Source organism: Cuculus canorus, chromosome 2 (genome assembly GCF_017976375.1).
Source record: "Cuculus canorus isolate bCucCan1 chromosome 2, bCucCan1.pri, whole genome shotgun sequence".
Lineage (NCBI taxonomy): Eukaryota > Metazoa > Chordata > Aves > Cuculiformes > Cuculidae > Cuculus > Cuculus canorus.
In genome coordinates, this window is record NC_071402.1 from 32,667,522 (window position 1) to 32,691,092 (window position 23,571).

At 37.5% G+C, this 23,571-nt stretch overlaps 1 protein-coding gene across 6 annotated transcripts; it reads left to right on the forward strand.

Moving 5' to 3' along the window:
• The first annotated feature begins 852 nt into the window (after window positions 1-852).
• Window positions 853-21,853, forward strand: PEX2 (peroxisomal biogenesis factor 2). 6 transcript variants are annotated; one of them, XM_054060309.1, is made up of 3 exons: window positions 853-963; window positions 1,937-2,046; window positions 18,778-21,853. In XM_054060309.1, exon 3 carries the CDS (start codon window positions 18,797-18,799, stop codon window positions 19,709-19,711), a length of 915 nt encoding a protein of 304 aa, XP_053916284.1. In that variant the 5' UTR covers window positions 853-963; window positions 1,937-2,046; window positions 18,778-18,796; the 3' UTR covers window positions 19,712-21,853. The 6 variants fall into 6 exon arrangements, with proteins under 6 accessions (XP_053916284.1, XP_053916287.1, XP_053916286.1 ...); XM_054060312.1 differs by having other exon boundaries at window positions 18,782-21,853; XM_054060310.1 differs by lacking the exon at window positions 853-963 and adding an exon at window positions 1,378-1,480.
• Window positions 21,854-23,571: the final 1,718 nt, after the last annotated feature.

Sequence of the window (23,571 nt, forward strand, 5' to 3'; positions counted from 1 at the left end):
TATTATTACTGGTCAAGCTTTTTTTCCCCACTATAATGTCTTTCTGTGAAACAAAAGAGCTGTCCAAGCTCAAAAGATACAAGTTACCTCATTTTGGTTAAAATGCAGTTTTGGCATTAAAAGATCTAATCCCCATTTTGTAAAATCAGACATATGAATCAGCCTTATTCACTTCACAGTTCTTCTAAAAGTGGAACTACCCACTGCTAATAATGTTAGGCATCCGTTTTGAAGATTCTTTACCACTGTGAAAATTACATGTAAAATTACATGTAAAAATGTTTTTCCAAGATCACTAAGTATGAATATTATGGCTATATCGTGTTTTGTGACATCACAAATAGTCCAGAGTGCTACCTACTTTCCTGGCTGTGAATTAGCGAAGTGCTGGTATAGAATGCATCAATAGGTGTTTACTGAATCCTCTCAACAGCCTCCTCGCTATAGATAACCTCAGCAACTTATCTGAAGAACCAGAACCAGTAAATCTGTATTCAAGTCAAAAGTAAATACAGCCTTCTGGTTTTCTTATCTCAGCCCTGTAACTCCTAGCAGTAAATGTCTGTAGCATTTACTACAGAGGCCCGTCGCCCTCAGGGGCCGCGACTGCACCCCGGGCTACTCCCGACTCCGAGCTCCTCGGCCTCGCCGCCCCTGCGCCACCCTCAGAGCTGGAGGGCCTCCACCCCAGCATCAGGTGAATCTAATGAAACCCACAGGTCCACTCTCCCTGAGAGGCTTCAGCCACTCCCGGGGCCCGGGAGCCCCGGTGCCTTCAGCCGCCCCTCCTCCGCCCCCCATTGGCTCCTCATCCCCGCCCCCGAGCGCTGATTTGCTGCGCGGCCTGTCAGTCCAACCGCCCTCGGGTCACCCCTGCGCGGACACCTCCTGGGAGCCCTTCTAGCGCGTCGTCTCTGTCTCCCGGAGTACTTCCTGGCGAGTCACTCTAGGCGATTACCTCAGGTATCGAATGCCCGCGTAGCGGCCGCTCTAGGCAGCGGGGGGGGTGGGGCGATGGGAATGTCTGTATGGCCCGGCGGGGCCTGCTGGTGGGCTGGGGGCGGCAGCACGGTGGCAGAGGGCAGAGACGCCGAGGGGGTTCCATCCCCATAGGTCTTCCCTGGGAAGCTGGAGACAGCCCGTAGCAGAGTCCAGGTGGGTCGGGGCGCGGGGGCTGCCTGTTCGGGGCCTGCGGGGCGGCTTCTCCGGGGCAGCTCCGGACCCTTCTCCCGGCCACGGGCTTGGGGTGCTGGTCAATGAGAAGCTCGACATGAGCCGGCAGTGTGCGCTCGCAGCCCAGAAGACCAACCGTGTCCTGGGCTGCATTAAAAGAAGCGTGGCCAGCAGGGCGAGGAAGGGGATGCTGCACCTGTGTTCCTCTCTTGTGAGACCTCCTCTGGAATATTGTGTCCATTTCTGGAGTCCTCAACATAAGAAGGATAGGGAGCTGTTGGAACTGATCCAGAGGAGGGCTACAAAGGTGATCGGAGGACTGGAGCACCTCCTATATGAGAGTAGGCTGAGGGAGTTGGGGTTGTTCAGCCTGGAGAAGACTCCGAGGAGACCTTATAGTGACCTTCCAGTACCTGAAGGGGGCCTACGGGAAAGCTGGAGAGGGGCTATTCATAAAGGCTTGTGGTGATGAGATGAGGGGGAATGGGTGTAAATTGGAGAGGGGCAGATTTAGTCTTGATATGAGGAAGAATTTCTTCACCATGAGAGTGGTGAGACACTGTAACAGGCTGCCCAAGGAAGTTGTGGCTGTCCCATCCCTGGAAGTGTTTAAGGCCAGGTTGGATGGGACCTTGGGCAGCCTGATCTAGTGGAATGTCCCTGCCCATAGCAGGGGGGTTGGAACTGGATGATCTTTAAGACCCCTTCCAACTGAAACTGTTCTGTGATTCTGTGTTTATGGGAACTGGTGTTTGGCCTCAAGTTCTCTCCAGGTGCCTCAGTTTCCAGAGTCCCACTGGCTGCCTTTGCTCTCCTGTTGCGTCCATTGCAATGTGAAGAGTGCCAGGTTTCCAGCTAGGCCCAGGGTGTGAGGTAAGAAAGGAGGGAGCCTGGGAATGTTCTCCCTATAGAGAAAAGAGTATAATCTTCTGGCAGAAGGATGTTTTCGTTTGAATTGTTATCCTGTGTCAGTTGATGAAGTGAACCATTTATAGATATCCAAGTCTACAAGATCTACAAGTAAGCTGGGGAGGGACTGTTCACAAAGGCTTGTAGTAATAGGACTGGGGGGAACAGGTATAAAGTGGAGAGGGGAAGATTTAGGCTAGACATTAGGAAGATTTTCTGCACCATGAGAATGGCGAGACACTGGAACAGGTTGCCCAGGGAAGTTGTGGCTGCCCCATCCCTGGAGGTGTTCAAGGCCAGGTTGGATGGGGCCTTGGGCAGCCTGATCTAGTGGGATGTCCCTGCCCATAGCAGGGGGGTTGGAACTAAACGATCTTGAAGGTCCCTTCCGACCCAAACTATCCTACGATTCCATAAGTTTTACCTATGACTGCCCGCTGTAGGTGGCAAGGTTTCCTGTAGGTACTGCCTGCTAAAGGTGACAGTGGCTCCTTTCGTCTGTCTGTTAATCCAGTTTTGTGCTGCTTGTAAGTGTAAATAACAAACCATTAGTTTGCCACAAAATCGATCTATCTTTAGTCTGAATGGCAAATGTGTTTTGTGGAGAGATGAATTCCATTGATGATATAGTCTATACCTAAACCCACAGCACTGTATATTACTTTCAGTCCCTATGTATATTTCTTGTATTGTCTTTCACCTGTCAATTGGAGGGAATTGTTCATCAAGGTCAGCCCAGTTTGTAGCAAAATCCAATTCCAAAATATTTAACCATTTGTTTGGTTTTGCTGGAAGTCAGTTAGTTCTTGTCTAACTTATTTGAAACCATTATTAACATGCAGTTCAGCAACGATTTGCTGATAAAGAGTTCACTTCAAGGCTATTAGTATTTTTATTCTTTGTTATGATCTATTTTATCAGTGCTTTCTCCTAGAAACTTTTTTTCCTCTTTGTCTTTCAGTTTGTACTCATTAGCTGTTTATTTTTCACTTCATGGTGTCCATCGTCACTATCTAGTGAAGAAATCAGTAGGAAAACAGCTAAAGTTGTGATTGCTGGGACTTGAATTAGAGTAGCAAGTAAGGTATTCAGAGAAGTAACAATTCATACCTCTGAATTCTTTTGTTGGAATAGACCAGTAGGGTGCATCGTGTAAAGAGAATTGTAGGGATACTTGTATTTTAATTCTTCTGGAATTTACAATGGAAATAGATGAACATGTCAGTATTGGAACACCTGTTGTGGTTGCTAGTAAGAATATTTTTTTGGAATTAAAAACTTATGTTCTCCATGAACCATTTATTTGGAGAGAATAGCTCACCACTTGTATACTGTGCATGACAGAATACGCTATGAATAGGTTTGTTCGAACTAATTTCAGTCTCTGCAAAGAAAATCCTTCCAATATTTTGCTATGCTATATGCTGCAGTAATGTTTTCAAAATTTTTTTGAAAAATTTGAAAACATTTATAGCTATTGTCTGTGAAGGTTTTGCAAGGATCTTGTATTTACATCCCCTTTCTTGCCTACCAATCTGATTATATTGTGGAAGGGTGAAAAAAGGTGGAGTGCTTAGGTATTTTTATAAGTAATAATTTTTATATTTTTTTTAAAAAAGCAATGTTTCATATATATATACACCTATATATATACACAAGGTCTGACACAGAAAAAGACAAGACTGTACTTGTGATGGTTTTTACTTAACGAAATAAGAAAATCAACTAATATTGCCTTCCAAATAGTTCCCTTCTGAGATGATACATAACTGCATATGATGCTGCCAACATTCAAAACAATTCCACAGATCAGCAGCCTTTCAGAAAGTGAGGACCTCCATTTCTGCTTTCACGTCTTCTGCTGACAAAAAGAGGGTTCCTTTTGAGCACTGACTTGATATTTGGGATCTCTTCACCATAAGCCTCAGTCAATAATTGAAAGATTTCCACTGCGGATTTCTTCAGTTTCACAAGAAACTTCCTGTTAACTTGCTGTTCACTCTTGCACACTGATGTTTTCCAACTGAGAGTAAGAAACTGTCAGTATATGAGCTTGCATCCACTTGTATTGAGTGAAGCGACTGAGTTGAGTCTTGTCTCACTTTGACAGGTTAGAACGTGTTCTATGACCATGTCTTTGTCTCTGCCCTCCCAGTCTTGGTTCCCAAGCTATGAGGTTAATCTTGATTTTTTTTTTTTGGGTTGAACTGCGTATATATTTGCGGCGTTTAAAGTAAGAATTGAGTACATATGTTGAGTACAGAGCATACTGATATGACATTAATCTGGAGACAAGACAGCTGAAATAACTCTTTGCTCAGAGTTTTGCCTCAATTTGTAAGTCCTTTGAACTTCTAGATCTGCCTTGGTTCAAACTTGCGGAGTTTTATTTGCTGAGTTTTTCCTGTTAGCCAAATGAAGAAAGTCAGTCCCCATTAAAGCTTCCGTGAAACTTTTAGTGTTGATGGAATTTATAAAATAATTTAAATTAGTCATATCTCTGAGTGAGTAGCAAAGTATATTTTACTGAAGTTAGAAGTGTTGAAAACTGCAAAGTAACAGCGGTGAAATTACTGGAATCTGAATCAGCTCACGCTCAAGTCTCTTGTAGCTACCATTAGAGCTCTCAGTACGGCAGTACAAGCATATAAAATATCATCATTGTAATTTATTTTTAAAACACTTAATTTCCCAAGTAATAGGCTTTCAGGTGCTTTACAAATCCATCCACTAGCCGAACGGCTGTCAGGTAGGCGGAATGGTATCCCCCAGTTTGATGAGTTAGTAAGGATTAAGCTAGATATATGGAATGTCTGCTTTGTGCAAGAAGGGTGTTTAGATTTGGGAGGGGATTTTGCTTATTTGAGAACTTTGTGTTTTTCTCCTGTCAGATTCCTTTTATTGTTCCCTACTCTTGGACTGTACTTATCATTTATTTTGTTGGAGAAGGTAGTGACTCACAGAAAGTTTTTGATACTTAGAGTGGTTCAGGACATGTAGGAAGCGAATAGTCTTGTGACAGACTAAATAAAACTCAATTAAAACTTGCAAATAGTTATTGGTAATATATAAAGAGTTCATTAGACACTTTGTAGAATACAATGGGAAAATTAATTTCTATACTCTTGATAGTTTTTGACACTTTTTCTAATGCGAGCACCTCCATTTGTGTTTTGACATCAAATGTTGTGGTGTAAGTCAAGAAGGGCATTGGGTCTTTTCTTGTGTTTAATCTTTTATAGTTTTTTAAAGTTACAATTCTGAAAATTGCTGAAGACCACTATACAGAGAACATTTGGGAGGGAAGGAAACAAGTTTATAGTTATGTACTATCAATACCAGAATATATATTGCAAAATGGTTCTTCAAGATGTAAAAATCAAGGGGTAGGGCATGATGTCTGAATCCAGTATCCACATATATCTGCATCTAGCAATGAAGAACATGATCTTTCAGGAAAAACTTATTAAATTATATATTCAAAATGGGAGAGAGTGGGACTGTCTTTCCTATTTTTTAAACATATGAAAGCCATATCAAACCTATGAGGTTCAGAGACAGTAAGGGTAGAAGAAGGAGGGAGGAGCTGAACAGATGTCTGAAGGGATACTAATAGTAAATTAAACAGTAGACAAATTAATCAACAATTTGAGGTTATAATGCAAGTATCTTGTTACCTAGGTACTTTATTTCGATATGGTTGTAAATGCCTACTGTTAAAAAAAAAATTAAAAAAGCCCCACAGCACTGTTGCAGTTGCAATTTCTATATTTATTCAGTGAGAACACAAATCAAGAAGATCTAAAAAAGGAAAATTGTGTTCAGCTAATGCAGATAAGTTTTAGGCATAAATACAACTTCACAAAATTAGCATGTAAGCATGATGTGCTGTAATAATAAGAAAAATAAGAAGAAACAAACATTAGTAAGTTTTTTTAATTGAAAGATACTGCTGTGTTTAATAGGAAATGTTCTTCATACATTACAAGTAAGCTTGCTCTGGAATAACGGTCTGTCTGAAGAAGATATAGTACATTATTTTTAATATCTGGGTTCTAAAACTTTTTAGGTATTTAATGGATTTGGGGCAGAGAGTTTTTTTGAAGATTCTCAGTGTAACACTTATTTAATAAAGAAGTTCAATGTGTTTGTTCCAGTTTAACTCGTGCCTGTCCCTGGCAGACATTTGTGTAATCTATTTCTTATTCGATTGGTTACTGATATTAGTGCCTGTTTTCACCAAGACCCTGGTTTAAGTAGTGGAAAGCAAGATCACAGCCCTGGTCTGCAGGAGAGCGGACTTTGGCCTCTTCAGTGATCTGCTTGGAAGACTCCCATGGGATAAAGCCCTGGAGGGGTGCGGGCTGATACTCTGAGGATCACCTCCTCAGAGCTCAAGAGCAGTCCATTCCCAACAAGCAGGAAGTCAGGCAAAAATGCCAGCAGCCCTGCTTGAATGAACAAGGTGCTCATCACAAAAGTCAGACATAAAATGGAAGTATGCAGAAGCAGGATTGGGTAACTTGGGAGGAACACAGAAATAGTGTCTAAATGTGCAGAGATGTGATTAGGAAAGTCAAAGCCTGCATGGAGTTGAGTCTGGTGAGGGATGTTGAAGACAACAAGGTCTTTTGAGACCTAATAGAATATATACTCTTTCACATAGACCAGTAAAGGCGGCAGAGAAAGAGTGTGATGCTACAAATCTCATTTTAACTTATTAGTATGCTCTTAACACCACCTGCTTCACAGCACTCCCTGTACTCTTCAAGTAGTAAAGTTCAAAGCAGCAAATAAAATTTTAAATTTAAATTAAATAAATAATTAGCTCATATCTAAACTTTACAAAAATCTTCAGGAGAAGGCGAACAGAAACGATGCTATCTCTGTTTGGAGGTGGAATGCAATAAATTTGAAAGTCAGATTATTTTAGCCTAAATGCAGATTTTTTCAGAGGAAGAAAGAGTAAAAAGAGAAATAAAAAACTTTGAACTGGAAGAAAAAGGACAAATATGTGATAAGGGAAGAGGGAGGAATTATGGCAGTAGTACAACTCTTGATTCATGGTTGTCTCTGGCTGGGTCTGGGCACTTCCTCCTTTATCTGCAAGACATGGCCTACGGATGTTTTTGGCCTTTAGAAGCTGGTTGAATCACTCCTGATATTCATTGTGCTTCTATCAGTAGCTGTCTGGGAACAACCTCTCTGAAAATGCTTTCTCTACCGCTGCTTATCTCCACCTTCTCCATTTTTGCTAATACTTGCAATGGGGTTAGAAAAAAAAGGGAAATAATCTGAATCAAAATTCAGAAGAAAGAAACTTGAAAAATACATTAAAAATAATAGTATTCAAAAATTTATATTATTAATTTTATAAGCAGAGGAACTGACAAAATATATCACAGGAGAGAGCTGGCAAGGAGAAAGGAACTTTTCCTGGAAAGGAAATTAATATAAGGCTATGATACTGTGGGGCATAACTTAAACCATGAAGGAGAATTCACGTTTGAATTGCAGAGGCATTGTAGAAGCTGTCACAGTATACAGCTCAGGCTGTCTAGCATGGAAATTGCTATCCCTATTCTAAACTGTTTCTTGTAATATGTGTGTGTAACAGTACCAGTGGTTTCTAAAATGCTAATGAAGTTATAGGATTGAAGAGAGTTTGGTGAAAGCGTATCAGTCTTCCCTTGTGAGCTTAAAGTTACTATAATTACCAAGTAATAAAACTGTCAAGATCCAGGGACACTGAGCACATCTAATTTTCCCAGCATCCCTATTAGTCACTGTGTATGCCAAACACTTCAAAATATACTTGTATTAAAAAGGTAACACTAAAGGGGAATCATATAGTAGTAGCCTCTCACCTGCAAGTCTTCATGAGTCCTACAGTGGACTTGTACAAATACTTATTCTTTTTTCTTTTCATTTTTGAAAGACAGCAAAAAGTTTCATTATTCATATTTACAGTGTTATGGTGTTACTCTTGCACACTCAGGGTGTCATGTTTGAAGGCCATAGGAACAGTTCTAGTCAGAGGAAAGGCTTGATTTTTCTATCTTGCTGTTGACTAGTGGTGGATGTAAGAGTATGATGCTGAGATTCAAAGTCAGCCACTTTTATGACTACTTGTTTTTCCTGGCCCTGATGATGTTTTTACTGTTACTGCACACATCTTACTGGGTGCTTTGCTGACCTGTTTGTGTACTAAATATGCAGAAAAATAAATTTAAATAGTGTTGTTTCCTGCCAGTTTAGCATACAAGAACAGTTCAGTAGAGGGTCAAATGAGTATTGGCACTAGTGTGTAAAATAAGGTGGCAATACACAGTTGAATGAAGATGAGAGGGAGTGACTGTAGCTGTCAGAAATTGCATCAGCTTATGTTTCTCTAGAACACAAAGCCAAAAAGATTAGACATGTATGTCAAGTAAATATTTTTTTTTCCTTCTACCAGTTGAAAGATAATGATTATAATTGGATCCTATTCTTTATAAATTGGACCATATAATACAAGGCCAAAGCTTTAAAGTAATGCTAAGCAGGTTTGTCTTTTTATTGATGCAGGGCCTTCTTGACTTTAACATACCATAAATATGTACCATCTGTAACAACATTGCTTTTGCGTACAGCCTTCTTTTTGCTGCAGATGTGGACAGAAGTTAATTATGAATTAGCTGTGCGTTTAGGACAGATTTTACCTCTCTCATCTATTAAGTATTTCTAATAAAAATTAAAGGATTTTATGTTTCTGCAGTGTAGTACTTGGATCAGTATTGTTACACTTGCATATCACTGAATATTAATGATTGTGGAGTTGGTATGCATATGTATGTAAAAAAGAAGAAAGTTGGAATAAAATCTGGGCAATGACTGTTTCACAAATGATTAGGCTAAGGTGCTTAATGCAAGAGTCCAAGGTTCTGCCACCTGTGGCAAATTGTATCTGAGTATGCAGAACAGGCATTGCTTCTGAATCCCTTTTACATATCTTCTCAATCTTCATCCTGGCAGCTCCATACTTGCCTGGTGATCCATTTATATGGGGCAGGCAGGTAGGAGAAGAATGGAAACACAGAGCTGTGAAACAGGAATTTAAGTTAGATGACTTAAAATTTGCATAAAATTTGGATTGACAGTGTGCTTGACAAATAAGGCTATGTGAGTTACAGTGCCTTATAGCACTGAAAAAGCAGATACTGTCTGCCACAAAACAAAAGGCCAACTTTTCAGCTAAGTAACATTAACGAGTAAAAGAAGTCTTATGGCTCTAACTGCCCACAGTGAGCTCACAGTCATGTATTCATGTTGCGCTTTTGAACCATTCTGAAAAGGAGTTGCATACCTCTGCCACAGTGTGATGTTTCACCTACAGCACAAAGGATGGCACATCTACTAAGCTTCACACTTTTAGACAGGCAATGCAATATAACTTCCAGTTACCCATCCTTGTACCAGAACCTCATATCCTCATCATAACCAAAATCGCTTCATACACAAGGCTTTTCCTGTCATCTGCGGCCATCAACAGTTGAGACCTACACAAGGGATCTTTATCTTTCCCATGCACTTATACCTCATGTTACTGATTAGATCAGAGATGCTCCCTGTACTTTTTAAGGGGCTGTTCCTTCTTAGTTAACTGTCGCAGTCCCAACTCCGTCAAACTACTCCAACCAAACCCTCCATTTTCATTTAGCTACAGCAAATGTATCTCTAGGTAATTCTGATTACCTGGTTCTGAAGAAAGAGTCAGTATTCCATGTTAGGCATATATTTTGGCTTAGTGTTCAAGAGGTGTTTTGAAACAGCAGTTTTTGAAAAGCCTGAAGTTGAGATGCAGCTTTGTTTTGTTGAGCTTTTAGGTTCTTTCATCACTGATTTAATTAAAAGGAACACGGCTAGATTTCATTTAGGACGACAGAGAATAGGAGTTTACAAATGGAAATGACACATCCCTCTAGACATGAGTTGGCAAGTTGACATCCTAAGGAGAGGAATGGCAAAAAAAAAAAAAAAAAAGGAAATAAGATTGGAGAAGAAAAGAAGTGTGATATGAGTTAAAGAGGAATAGTGATTGAACGTATGACTTGTTACACATTTATCCTCCTATTTATTGTAATATAGGAAAATTAGGGTCATATGCAAAAAGTTGGTAGGATGATTCTATCTATGGCTATGGGGAATATAAATGTGCTTTTGTAGTCTTAAATTTAACATTTAACAAAGTTTGTTAAAGTCCATGGGAGCTCTTAGCATTCAGCGTATCTTTAGTGGTGGCCAATAATGGTCTTGGTTGCTAGCATTCATTGAGAGAATATATTACATTGACATGGGATTTTCAGTTTCCATCAAATACTGACAGAAATGACTGATGTACAGCTTCTAACAGTGCAGCACTTTCCTACTGCTCTTCATTACTGTTGTATCAATTCTGGCTCTTCTGAGCTGGTTTTGATTTTGTAACTCAAAGCCCTAATATTTTGACTCTGGCAGGTAGCATGTGGAAGATAAATCAATAAGGTATCATTATGTTTTCTTGCTGTCTCCAGGCGTTCCGCAGTGGCTAATCTCTTGTATCCTATTTTATGAAATCTAGGTTTACTAAGTTAAAGTTGGAAAAGCAGCCTGTGATTTGAATGTATCTTTGTCTTCTACTTGCTATTCTGACATTCAATGTAACTAGCATTCAAGACTCTCGGATTTGTTACTAGTTGCTCATTTAGCCCTCTGGAGTGACCATCTTAGTTTAATCTATGGGATCGGGTTGTTACACAGTCATTCAGTGTTTTCCATTATTTTGTCAGTTTTGAAAAAGGCCTGCCTCCCAGGAATGTAAGAAAGAAATAATGTTTTCCATGATTGCAGTGTATTACTTCTTTTTTTTTTCCCCCCAATTAGTATTAGTAGTTATTCCAAACAGTTTAAGAATCAGTTTGTTCTTTAGAAAATGATAGGTACTTAGCTGAGGTACGTGGAAATCCAGACAGTAATACAAAATCAATCTTTTGTGAGGTTATTTGACAGCATGATCTAGTGATAAGTTAATTTTACAGTGATTAAGATACCATACAGTTGGGGCTTCCAATTAGATTTTGATCTGAGGATATTTCTCTCTACTCTTGATGAACGAGAAGAGAATTAATGGTAAAATGCGAGGGTTTGAGCAGCTGGATTCCAGGTTCTGTGTTTTATTGTAAGAGTTGATGCAAAGGAGGATTTCAAAATTAACTGGATACATATTATTTGATTTCTCAAATTTAAAATTTATTGATTTCAAATTGACATCTAAGATGCCCTTTAATATTAGATGAGCTGAAAAGAACAGTTAAATGGGATATTTTCACAAAAAAATAAACCGCAAATGCAGAAACAACCCCAAAAAAACCCCACACCTTACATTACAAAGAAAATCTCAACATTCTTGTGGTGAGTGGAAAGATGATTTTCATTGCTATTTGTTGATATCCTAATTTTATGGATGTAAAAGGAGGGGTGGTAGACCGAGAGTATGGCTTGCTCGCTCTCTCACACACACAGAGTAACATTGAATGCACAATACCCAATATATTGTAGCTTCCGAAGAAAAGAGGAACTGTTAGTGATTTTTTTCTCCAGAGATGGTATTGATTCTAGCATGCCCACCAGAAAGTCCTGTCTGGGCCATAGATCTGTATGCTGGGACTTGCCAGAGCCTAATCTGCTGAAGAGGCTAAAAAAAATCTGTTATCTTTAGTGTACGTCCTGTTGTTTCTTTGTGTTGAGCTAGTTTATAGTAATAAACTAAAATACTAATAATGAATGTTAAAGAGAGTTTATATATCAAGAATACTTGAGTGGCCTGGAAATCAAAAGAGTTGTCCAGGCAAAAATAATGCAACATGATTAGGGATGAATGTAAAGGAATAACATAGGAATGTAAGAATAAAATAAGTGGCTCTACAAAGCACAAGAAAAGACTCAATGAAAGGGTCCAAAAATCTTAAGTAAGAGGAGGCACAAAGGGATAGGTCCATTACCTAGATCTGTTATTAAATAAGAAATGAGAATGAGTAACAGACTTTCAAAGACTGATTCTTTTCTTCATACTTTATAAAAGAGATATATCGTGACCTGCTGCTTCATGAAATTAATCTTAGACAGGAAATAAGACTGGAACCAAAGCACAGAAAGAATAGCCTAAGGAATCTTAATATAGATGTGCTCAAGTGGCAAATCCTAATAAAATTCATCCTAGAATGATTGAGGAATTAGGCACCACTGATTTTATTTATTTATTTAATGTCCCAGAGGGTGGAAATAGCCAGCAAAATGGGTTTGTATGTGTGTGGTTTTTTTGTATTCTTTTGTTAAGGGAATTATTGAAGCTGTCAGTTTTGATTCCAAAGAAAGATTCAGAAGCAAATAGTTTAGCAATTAATTTGTTTCTAAAAATATGCAGAAGAGAGATAGTAAAACAGCCAGTATGGTTTGACATGACCTGTTCATTAAGAAAGTTCAACTGTTTCTCCTCTTAGAAAGGATGACAAGCTTAGTAAGTAAGAGGAAAACTAGGTAAAATACAGCTTGATTTTAATAAAGTCTACATAAGCAAGCTAGTGAAACATAATATTGATGCTATCTCCATTAGATGCTGATATTGTCAGCATCAAGTTGAAAAATAGCCTTTACAGAATAATTAGCTGCAATTAGTTGTCAAGATGAAAAGGCATTAATGAGTTGGATGATTGAAGAGAATGTGCACTTACAGAAGTTACTAATGATGCTAAGCTGGAGAGGGATTGAAAGTTTTGGGGGTTTTATCTTGATTTTGAACATAAGATCTGGATCCAAAATATTCTTGATGGATTTGGAGAGATTCTCTGAAATTAACAAGTTGAAAAACAGTGCTTAAGTAAGTATGAAGCACTGTGTTTAAGAGTAAAAACTCAAATACATGAATACAATACAGACAAAATTATTCAGGCAGAAAAATGACAGAAAAAATAACTGAGGATATAGTAGACCTCAAGGTAGATACTAACCATGCTTCTTGAAAAAAGTGTACTTTCTGGAGGATCATAACAGGGATGCTGTAGGAAAGAGATCATTGTCTATTTTGGCAAATCTGCCACATGTAGTTGGTCCCCACACACAATATTGCTTTTTCGTCTTGATACAGACAGACTGGAAATTTTCTCTATTGTTTTCTCCTGCAGAATGAAAACCATCCTTATTTGTGCTAAGGATGCTTTAGATTATAAGAAAAAAATTGTTAATTATTAAGGTGATAAAACACTGGAACAGACTAGAGAAAGTGAAGTCAGCTTTCTTGGTAGTTAAACGTCTGTCGAGATGTTCTTGAGCCTGTGTTCATGCTGAGTTAGGATTACGTGGTCTCTTGTGGGTCTGCACAAGTAAAGTGCTCAGACTACATGTTTTGGCTGTACAGAAGAGATCATTTAAAATACTTAAATAATGAATTCAGTGAAGTGAATGGAGGTCTTACTTCTGGCATCCTAAATACAATTTTAAGTTAGAGCAGTAAGGTACAAAGTTAATTTTTAACTTAATAAAATATATTTTTATTTGGCTTCCCAAAAAGTGTATTGATAAATCATACTTCAAAATATTTTGAAACTTCTGCATATAATGTATGTGTATATACATACAATATATGCATATAATATATGTATATATTTTTTATGTATATATCCATACAATATATGCTTATAATATATGTATATATATTTTTCTTCTAAAGATTATGCTAGAAAAGCAGGGAATGGAATTGCAGTAACAGTGAGACAGTAGAAAGTGTTTCATTGCTCATCTACAGTGGAATAGACCTGTGGAAAAAATGGTACCCTAGGGGTTACTTGGATTTGTATATTTCTGCAGGCAAAGTTTACAGACCTGTAAATTTAAATGTAGAATTTTTGTGGGCAGAATGCATTGACAAATATGCCTCATGGTAATACATCTCGTACTGATAGTCCCAGAACAGGTCAATAATAATGCTTACATTGATAGCAGCAATGCAGGAGACGTTACTTGGTATTATAGCTAAAATCCATGTTATCCCCTTAATCATAATTACATTAATATTGACAGGTTGTTGACAATACTCACATTACTATTGATAGATTTCTGTCAATAACATGTTTCCAAATAAAATATACTCATTCATAATTTGTACAATGCTCAATAACAGCACTAACATACCAGGAGAAATTCCTCTTTCCTTGGTGATATACAGTATGTTTTGTTGTTGTTGCAGAGTATACTGTACAAGTGGGATTGTTCATTTGTTTAGCTAAAAAAAAAAAATCAAAACACAACAGGCAAAATATAGATTATGTAAGAAAGAAACATTCCCTGGTTTTGTTTTTTTTCCTTTTTCTAGGAGGCAATTATTAATTTTTTTCTATGCCATATCTGTGATCATGTACAATCTAGGGAGAACATTCCAAGTTGTAGTCCATAGTGTTTTGTCTTAAAGTATATTTATGTAACAAGTTAATCACACATAGGGTTTATTATATACCTTCATCTGATACCTTTACTGTTCAGTTCTGATTGTGTATGCTAAGCCTGGTGATAACTGAGCACTCTTTAACTGAGCACTGGTATTTTTCTCTTTCATCACTGAATAATTTAAAACAGACCAAATAAGAAAGTTAAAACAGTAAGGACATCACAAATAGAATTTAATACAGAAACATGGAAGAAAACCAACATTGTCTTTATAGTTTGTGTGGCTCAGCAGACTAGGGATTGCAAAAATAACATTAAAAAGTACAGGTGAAATGTGTTGACACTTACAGGCTGTGTATATTACCTAGTTTCAAACCAGAATATTTCTCGTTTATTCCTACTCCAGGACCACTATTTGTGAAAGCAGTAAAATTGAAAAATCTAGCAAATTTCTGAAAGGATTTTGTATAGCGGAAATAATTTTTAAAAGGAAAACTTTATTATTATTTATTTATTCTTTATTTATTATCACTTTGTAAAATGTACGCCTTTAGTATCACTTTGTAAAATGGACACCAACGATAAATAATATAATGACAATTCCCTACTTTAGCAAAATAGAGAAAAAATAAAATTTAAAACTCTTCATTCAAAGAAGCAATTGCTGTTACCTAGGTCATTAGGGCACTTGCAGACATTTTTAATAGGAAATACAGATTTCAAATTTTACCTTAATGTTTGACTATGGGAAGGTAAGTATCTACCCCGAAAGAGCAGTAAAACCTTAAATCCTTTCTGAAGCAGGCATAGTGTACAGCAAAACTGTACATAACAGTAAGCACGTTGAAATGTGCTTAGACATTAAAATTAAAGCTATAGGGATATGATCTTCAAGTAACTTGCAGGGTCCAGCTCACAGCCACGGCTTGTGTTCTTAGCAACCAAAACCTTTAGAACAATATCCAGTTTTATTGCTTTAATTGAGAATGTTTAACTAATTGTTCATCAAAAGAAAAGCTTTGCATTCATAGGTTTGTTATAAACGTAATTTCAAGTTTCTTATATTCTTCTCTCATGTTCTTCCTTTTGCATGTAGTTTGTATAAAAGACATAAAAATGTCTCTTTCTGAACTATCAGTTATGTCTCAGGTGAACAGTATAAATGGTCTTGATTCTAGATTTTTGAAAAATTTTGGATTTTGAATTTTGAAAAGCTGAATTTTGCAAAATTTTGAAGGATAGGAAACAGTGGTTGGACTTGTTGGTTCAGAATTGGTTCCCATTTTCTGTATACAAAGTTCTGACCTATGCTGACAGGTTCACTGAAGTAATTTCTTTCAAATAAAGTCCCTTACAGGGTTATGAAAAAAATCTGTTATCACAAATCAATTATATTACATCATGAGGCATGCACAGATTTTTTGGAAAGTCAACCTTCATGTTCCGGGGAAGATCTTTACATCTAGTCCATCCTACTGTGAAAATTTGGGATGATTTCAATGCCAGAACAGGTAGCTTAGGAGATCATTTGGTTGAAATTTTAGAATCTCCAGGGATTATTATATTTAATAATCTTGTTATGTATCAGGTGTTAGGGCTCCCTAATGACATGAGTGGCTGGGCTCTTTTCATTTTGTTGACGTTTCTTTTGTAGAAAAGAGGCAAAACTGGACATAGTATCCCACATATATGCTTAACAATGGCAAGTAGAGGAGAATAAGTACATCCTTCAGTCTGCTAGCTATGTGCATGCTAATGCTCTGCACTGCCACAAGGATACACTGGTAACTTCTGTCCAGCTTGCTGCCTACCACAATCCACAAGTCCTTTTTTTTTTCTACAAAGGAGCTGTGCAGTCAGTTAGCGTCTAACCTATAGTGATCAGTAGGTTTTCTTGTGTATTTCGTGATCCATTGTTGTTCTGTGTATTTGACACATTTTCCTTGAACATCAAGAGGTTCCTGATGACCTGCTCTTCGCTTGCTGGTTTCTTTAGATAATCTGGCTATGCTGGCGGAAAAAATATCTGCACAGATTCAGCCTAGATTATTTATGAGATCTGCAACAGGAATTTGTCATAGCACCTGGGGTAATGCAAGACAGCTTGAAAAGATGGTTGAACTGATGTTGGAAAATAGTCTTATTAAACAGCTTGCTTGATTTGTCTACTAAGATGACCCTTTCAAATTACTTTAGGATTTCAAAAGGGGATTTTTTTTTTTTTAATTGGGAATGGTGTAGAACACTAGTAGGAAGATAACTGAAATAAGTAGAATGGACTGAAAGGAGTAGAAGAGACTACAGTGTTACCAGAAGTGAAGAAGACACTAGACTTTTAGGGGTTACAAGTGAATACTATTAAACCAGAGTGATGGTTTCCAGAGCGGACAATTATCAGAGGCTGTGGTTCCTAAAATGGTAGTAGGATAAGAAGATGAAGGGTAGGAGGGTGGATAGTCATTGGAGCTGGGTCTTTTTTAATGTGATATGGCAAGATCTAGTGAGGGTTGAATTGACCTTCTGATCACAAAATGGAAGAGGTAAGTTGTTGGGATAATACGGGATAATGATTTCCAACCATGCTTCTTGTGCCGCAGTACTTACTACAGAAAAGACAGAAGTGTGTGTGAGACAGGCTTGGACATACTGCCTTTGTATACCTTTATAAACTGGCTTGTCAGGCCACTGTAGGTTGATGCGGTGAATCCTATAGCTCTTTGCCCAGAGGAGGTGGTCTTGTACTACCTTCAGCCTATTTTGCTTGCTAATGAGGAAAGAAGAGTTTAAAGAAACTGAGTGGGGCTATTGTATGCCCTACCCATGTAGCCAGTCTTGGTTAACTGGAAACTGCTGTTGTACAGTGTACATTAAGAACGTAATCGTATTTCCTGTTAGCTTTACATGGTATCTTCCTTACAGACATGACTAATTACAGGTATTGAAAACAGCAGGAATGCTACAAATAATGTTATATACTGGGTTTTAAAACTTGATGCACTCTGTTTCAGCAAACGGCTACTTGAAGGAGGTTGTTTTTTAGCATTCTCGGCATCATTAGCAACCATTCCTATATAGGATCCTATAGGGCATATTGTATTCAAAGTCATCTTGTGTTATAGAAGGTTTTCGCTTTATATGGATTTGAAGTACCTTCTTCTGTACTTTCTTCAAAAGACTGTTGACCCTTGCTTTATTAAGCAAAGAATCTGGTTTAGAAAGTGAGATATGTTGTATACTACCTGAAATATACTACTCCTGTGCTACTTTGGGGTTTTTATGTGGATGAAAGGAACCAAAAAATCAACTACCTCACAATTTTGTGTTACTGAAGCATTACCCATATTTTGGTCTTGCAATTTATTGCGTTTATTTTTTAGTCACAGAATTCCAGATACAAAAACATTTACACCAAGTATTTTAATTTTTTTTTCCTCTATAATGCTTGTGCAAAAGAGTATGCATTTGTTGAAGTTGCTATTATACATTAATCGTCTTGCCAGGAAATTTGTTATACGACAAGTAGCACAATCCCACATCTGTCAGAAGACTCTAGAAAATATATGCAGGCTTCCGTTATGTAGTGTGTGATAATTTATGTCTGAATACTGAATATTTCTTTAATCTTTATATAAAGATTCTTTTCTAAACAAATCACTTCCTTTATTTTTATCTTTCCCTCCTTAATTTTCATCCATATCTTTCTGTATGTAATCCTTAAATTTATTAGTATTTCTATGTTTTTTTTCTCCTTCAGCTGCAGCTACTGAAGTATTCATATAGCAATATTTTCTATCCACTCCACTGTTATCTCCTAGGTTTTAGTTACTATGTTCATTTTCCCTATTTCTCCATAAAACATCATATAATGTAACAATTCTTGTTTCTCATTATTTTAAGGTCCAGTTGAATATTACAATTATGCCCAGCATATTTTTTTTAATTTATACAGTGGAATATTAACTCTGTGGAGTTTCCTAAATATTTGAAAGGTGTTAAACTCTTCTTTATAACCAAATACAAGTCTTACAGTTTGTGAGTAATAATTCAATATAACTTGAGTTGAAATTTTATCCTGTTAATGTAAAGCTTCGTGAAAGGGCTTGTAATGTATTAATGTAGCATTCTAAAGAAGGATTTTTGTTATTTCTTGTTTACTGCTGGTATATTACAACTTCATTGTCTTTAATAAGATTAGAAATGGGAAATGCTCAAACTAAAAACAATTTTGTTTATTCCTAGAAAGTTTCTTTGTGAAGACATGGCCTCCAGCACTGGAAATGAAGAGAGTGTCAATCCTGTGCTCAGAATAAGTCAGCTTGATGCTCTTGAACTAAACAAAGCTCTGGAACAACTAGTGTGGTCCCAGTTCACCAGCTGTTTTCATGGATTTAAACCAGGGGTGTTGGCTCATGTTGAACCAGAAGTAAAAGCATTTTTATGGCTTATATTATGGAGATTCACAATCTATTCCAAGAATGCAACTGTGGGACAGGCTATTCTGAATATTCAGTACAAGAATGACTTATCACAAACAGAGAAATACCAGCCTCTGAGAAAACACCAGAAGTTATGGTATCTTATTTTTACTGTTGGTGGAAGATGGTTGGAAGAAAGATGTTATGATTTATTTAGCAATCGTCAACTGCAATCTTTCTGCAAAATTAAGCGTTATATTACCTTTGCAGCTGGACTTCTTAAACTTTGTGGACTTCTAAATTTTCTGATTTTTCTTCAGAAAGGAACATATGCAACGCTTACAGAACGCATTCTTGGAATTAGGTCTGTTTTTTGCACACCACAAGGTGTTCGTCAGGTAGGATTTGAATACATGAACAGGGAGCTCTTATGGCATGGCTTTGCTGAGTTTCTGATCTATCTGCTACCACTTATTAATGTACAGAAACTAAAAACTAAAATTTCTTCTTGGTGTTTGCCTATCACAGATCTTTCCAATAGTGAAAACACCTTAGCAGCTCACTGCAAGGAATGTTCACTATGTGGGGAATGGCCTACAATGCCTCATACCATAGGCTGTTCCCATGTTTTTTGTTACTACTGTATTAAAAGTAACTATTTATTTGATATATATTTTACTTGTCCTAAATGTGGCTCAGAGGTACACAGTCTTCAGCCACTGAAATATAAAATCGAAATGACAGAATTGCATGCCTGATATGGGGTTGATCTGTGAAATGTCTGTGAAATATTATGTTGCAGACATTAATAGGAAAATTCAGAAATTATTGTAAACAGCTTAAAATGATTTTGGAGACTCTGTAATGTGTTCTGACGTATGTCTTTACTAGTCTTAGTTTTTTACTGAGTAACAGTGCCAACTTGCCTCTCAGAAGGAAAGAAAGGAAAGGAGTTCACCAGCTCTTCTGCTCTGTCAGACTACTTTATCCCAGTTTGGTAGCCCTGTGTTGTCAAGTCATCCCTTAGATCTCAAATCTGTCAGCCTGCCACTTACTAACTGCATGCTATATGCTTTCCTTAGAGGTGGAGTAGGTGCCCAGTACACTTTTACCCACTTTGTGGATTTTCTCAGGTCTGTTGTAAAAGCTTCTACCATTACCAACTTAGCTAGTAGATGGATTTAGTGGGAAAGTTGTTCTTGTCATGCCTAAAGAATAATTTGAAATTTGGATTCCCAGTGTGGTGTTCCACTGCAAAAAAAGGAAAGATGTAAGATCAATTGACATCAGGAGTTTAGTAGTAGTTTTCATCCTCCATAGCAGGACATACTTTTCCTACCTCAGAATTGCCCTCTTACCAATAGACTAAAAGCTTAAAGTTATCCGTCTGGTAGACAGATAGCTACTCCATAGATAACATGGGCCTATGGGAGATATAACCACTTCCTGTGCAAATACAGTGCACTTTCTAAACCTTCATGAGATGACAGAACTGATTTTCGTGCTCGACGTTTGTGATCTTCAGTGATGTATGTATGACCACCTCCCACTACTTCCCTATAAAGTTGTGGGATGCAGGCCGTCACCATTGGGATGTGGCAACTGCCAAAGGTAACTTGCATTCTTCTGAGTCAGAGACACTGGACAAACTGTTTACTCACAAGATGCTGTCTTTGGGACTTGCCGCTCTTCTTCGTTTGATATGGTCAAACTCGCTAATAGCTTACTACTACACAGAAAAAAGATCAATCACAGCTATGTACATATAGAGATACTAAACAAATAGTTAACTATTTTTAACTATTACTATTTGCTTTCTCTGGCTTTGCAATGTTTTAACACTGACCTGGTTTTATAAGATACTATTTTTTTTTCAAAATTGCAGTCTTTTTTTAACAGAAAGTGTTACTCAGAAGTCTCATTAACACAAAAATACATTGCATCCTCTTTTGGCTCTCAAATCAAATTTTCAAAAACTTACATGGTTAACTTGAGTAAATTACTTTATGATGGCTCTGTTCTTGATTGGCTATCATCAATAGTCAGTCCCAAAAATAGTGTGGTAACTGATCTAATATCTTTGATCTACTTTTATGAAATGCTTTATTACATTCTTCGGTGTCTTGATTAAAACAACCCACCAGCCTATTTGTTTGAACATCTTAAATTCTAGGTTTTGATCTTTAGAGTGACACATGCTTTCATCTGATGCAATTAAATATAGTTAGTGGGTTCATAAGTATCTTTGGGCAGCCCAAAACTTCATTAATTCTGCTACTGTGAGTCAACAAGAGACTTCAGGGCGACTGCTTCCAGATACTGTGCTGCAATATATTATTTCCCATCAAATGTGTGTGTCAGCAGCCTGCCAAATTTCTGTTATTCACAGTTGCCGTTTGAACCAGCACCTGTCTTTATTAGAAGTATCGAAATTGGCAAGTCTGTTAGAGAATGTCCAGAAGTTGCTGGTCCTGAAGTGATTCTGTATGAATTGTTCCTCCACATCACTTAACACATTTCTTTGGGAAAAGCTATTAATAGATTGTTGGCATTTCTGCTATCTCTCTGTTTACCCATCCTTTTTTATTAAGATTTCTACAGAATCCCAAATTCAGCATTCATAGTTTATCATCATAGCAGCCTTTTATTTCAGCTACCAGGAGAATATGCTTCTGAACAGTCATGTGCATCACTGGGAAGGAAAAATGATTAGAATTTAAAGGACCAGAACTCTTATTCGGTCTTGGATAGGAGTTACAGCCCTGTATTAACGGTTTTGTTTGTGCTCTGTTGTGCGTCCTTCTGTACTACATGAATGTTTTCATTGTATCAGAAATCAAAAAAATGAAGCCATTAATTGAAACAGATTATTTATATTAATAAAATATTAAAAAACTTTATATCTTCATTTGAATGAAAATTATGAGTTGTCATGAGGTGTAATTTTGGAGACATTTAGATAAAAGGGGTCAGAGAATGCTATTTCCTTCTGCCACAACATGTCACTACTCCATCTCTATCTGCTTTAAGAGAGGTCTCGGTTACGTAATCTTACGGACAACTAAAAAGCAGGAGTTTCAATATTCTGTGAAAGAAAATACAGGGATAGGGTCTGATTTCTGCATTACCTGGAAATATTTCTTTATTTTTCCATAAGTGTGAGATGCGATGGTCAAGGATGATCTGGACAAAGTGGTGAAGAGAAGATGTTCAGAAATATTAGAAATATATTTCCTAAATACAATACAATGAATGTCATTTTTTGAGAATATTACTACAATTGTTTTCTGGTTTGTATCATTCTTATGAAAATTGAATTGACAAATAAAAAATTCTTTTCAATAGGAGGCTCTGAAGTTTACCTTTTTCCTAAAAGACTTTTGTTGTTGTTGTTTTTATACTTATTCAATGGTTTGGCTGTCAGGTGATTTCATCCTTTAGTATGAAGTATATATAGCTGCATTCCCTTCTGATCCTGGGTCTGGTTAACACATTGGTGCTAAGTACTGTGAAGTTGACCAGTGTGCTACCATTCATCTCAAAGGAATAGGTCTACTTTTAGGGAGGTGTTTCAAAGATATTTCAGGAAATAAGAGGTTGTCAGTCTGGTAACCACTTTGCATTATGCTGTATTGGAAAGAGCTGTTACAGGGAACTAATCTTAGCATGTTGGAGTATCTAAGGAGAAGGAGAGAGACTGATTCTTCTCTTCTGCTGTTTTACGTATTCATTATAGCCCTCTGTCTAACTTCTGACTGCAGAACTGCCAATTCTGATTAAACAGACTAAAGTGTCCTGACATGTCCTCTAGCTTTTAAACACTTTCCAGTAGCTACTGTGCTATCTTGTTTAGAGATCTCACCTAACTAGACTTTCAGGACACAGTCTGCCAAGGCAGTAGTCCAACCTAGCATCTCCAGATTGTTTGTACGTTTGTGAAGAGTACTTCTGGTGCAATAACTGTGTCGAGGGTCTTCCTGAGAGATGCATTGTCTTAATGGGGAAAAAAAAGTCACACCTTATACTTTCAGTAGAAGTCTTCAAGTAAATATGCCTGATTACCTAAGAAGTTTGCTAGGCTGACCTCTAGTTAATTCTCTTGTTGTTTGGGGCCTAAATGCAGCATGCAGCAGTGATCAGGTTTCTCTGCCAAGAGGCAGGACAATCACTGAGCGTTGGGCAACTAGGTGAGTGCCTTTTGCAACAGGCAAAGCCAGTAAGTACTATTTGTGGCAATATTGACTTTTAGACTAAAACCTGTATTAGCACTGAAGACTTTCAAAGAGTTTTGAAACTTGCTGTGCCTTAAATCAGTCTACTGCCTGTTACAGGATTAGTCTGCCAGAATCATCTCCTGTTCTACTCATTTGTGATGTAAGGTCTTTAGTTATTGTAGTGTATGATGCAGCAAGGTACAACAATAGGCTTGGTATTCTGAAAGCTGATATACAGTTTGTCACTCCTGATCTTCATTTTACTTTCAGATGCGTTGAACCACACAAGGGACTGAATGCCTGAACATACTATGTGAGACCCAGTTATCTGGGTAGAGATGCGTGCCTCGTGACAAGGCATAAGAGACAGTGTTTGCAATACAAACCCAGAGGCTTTTCCGAAA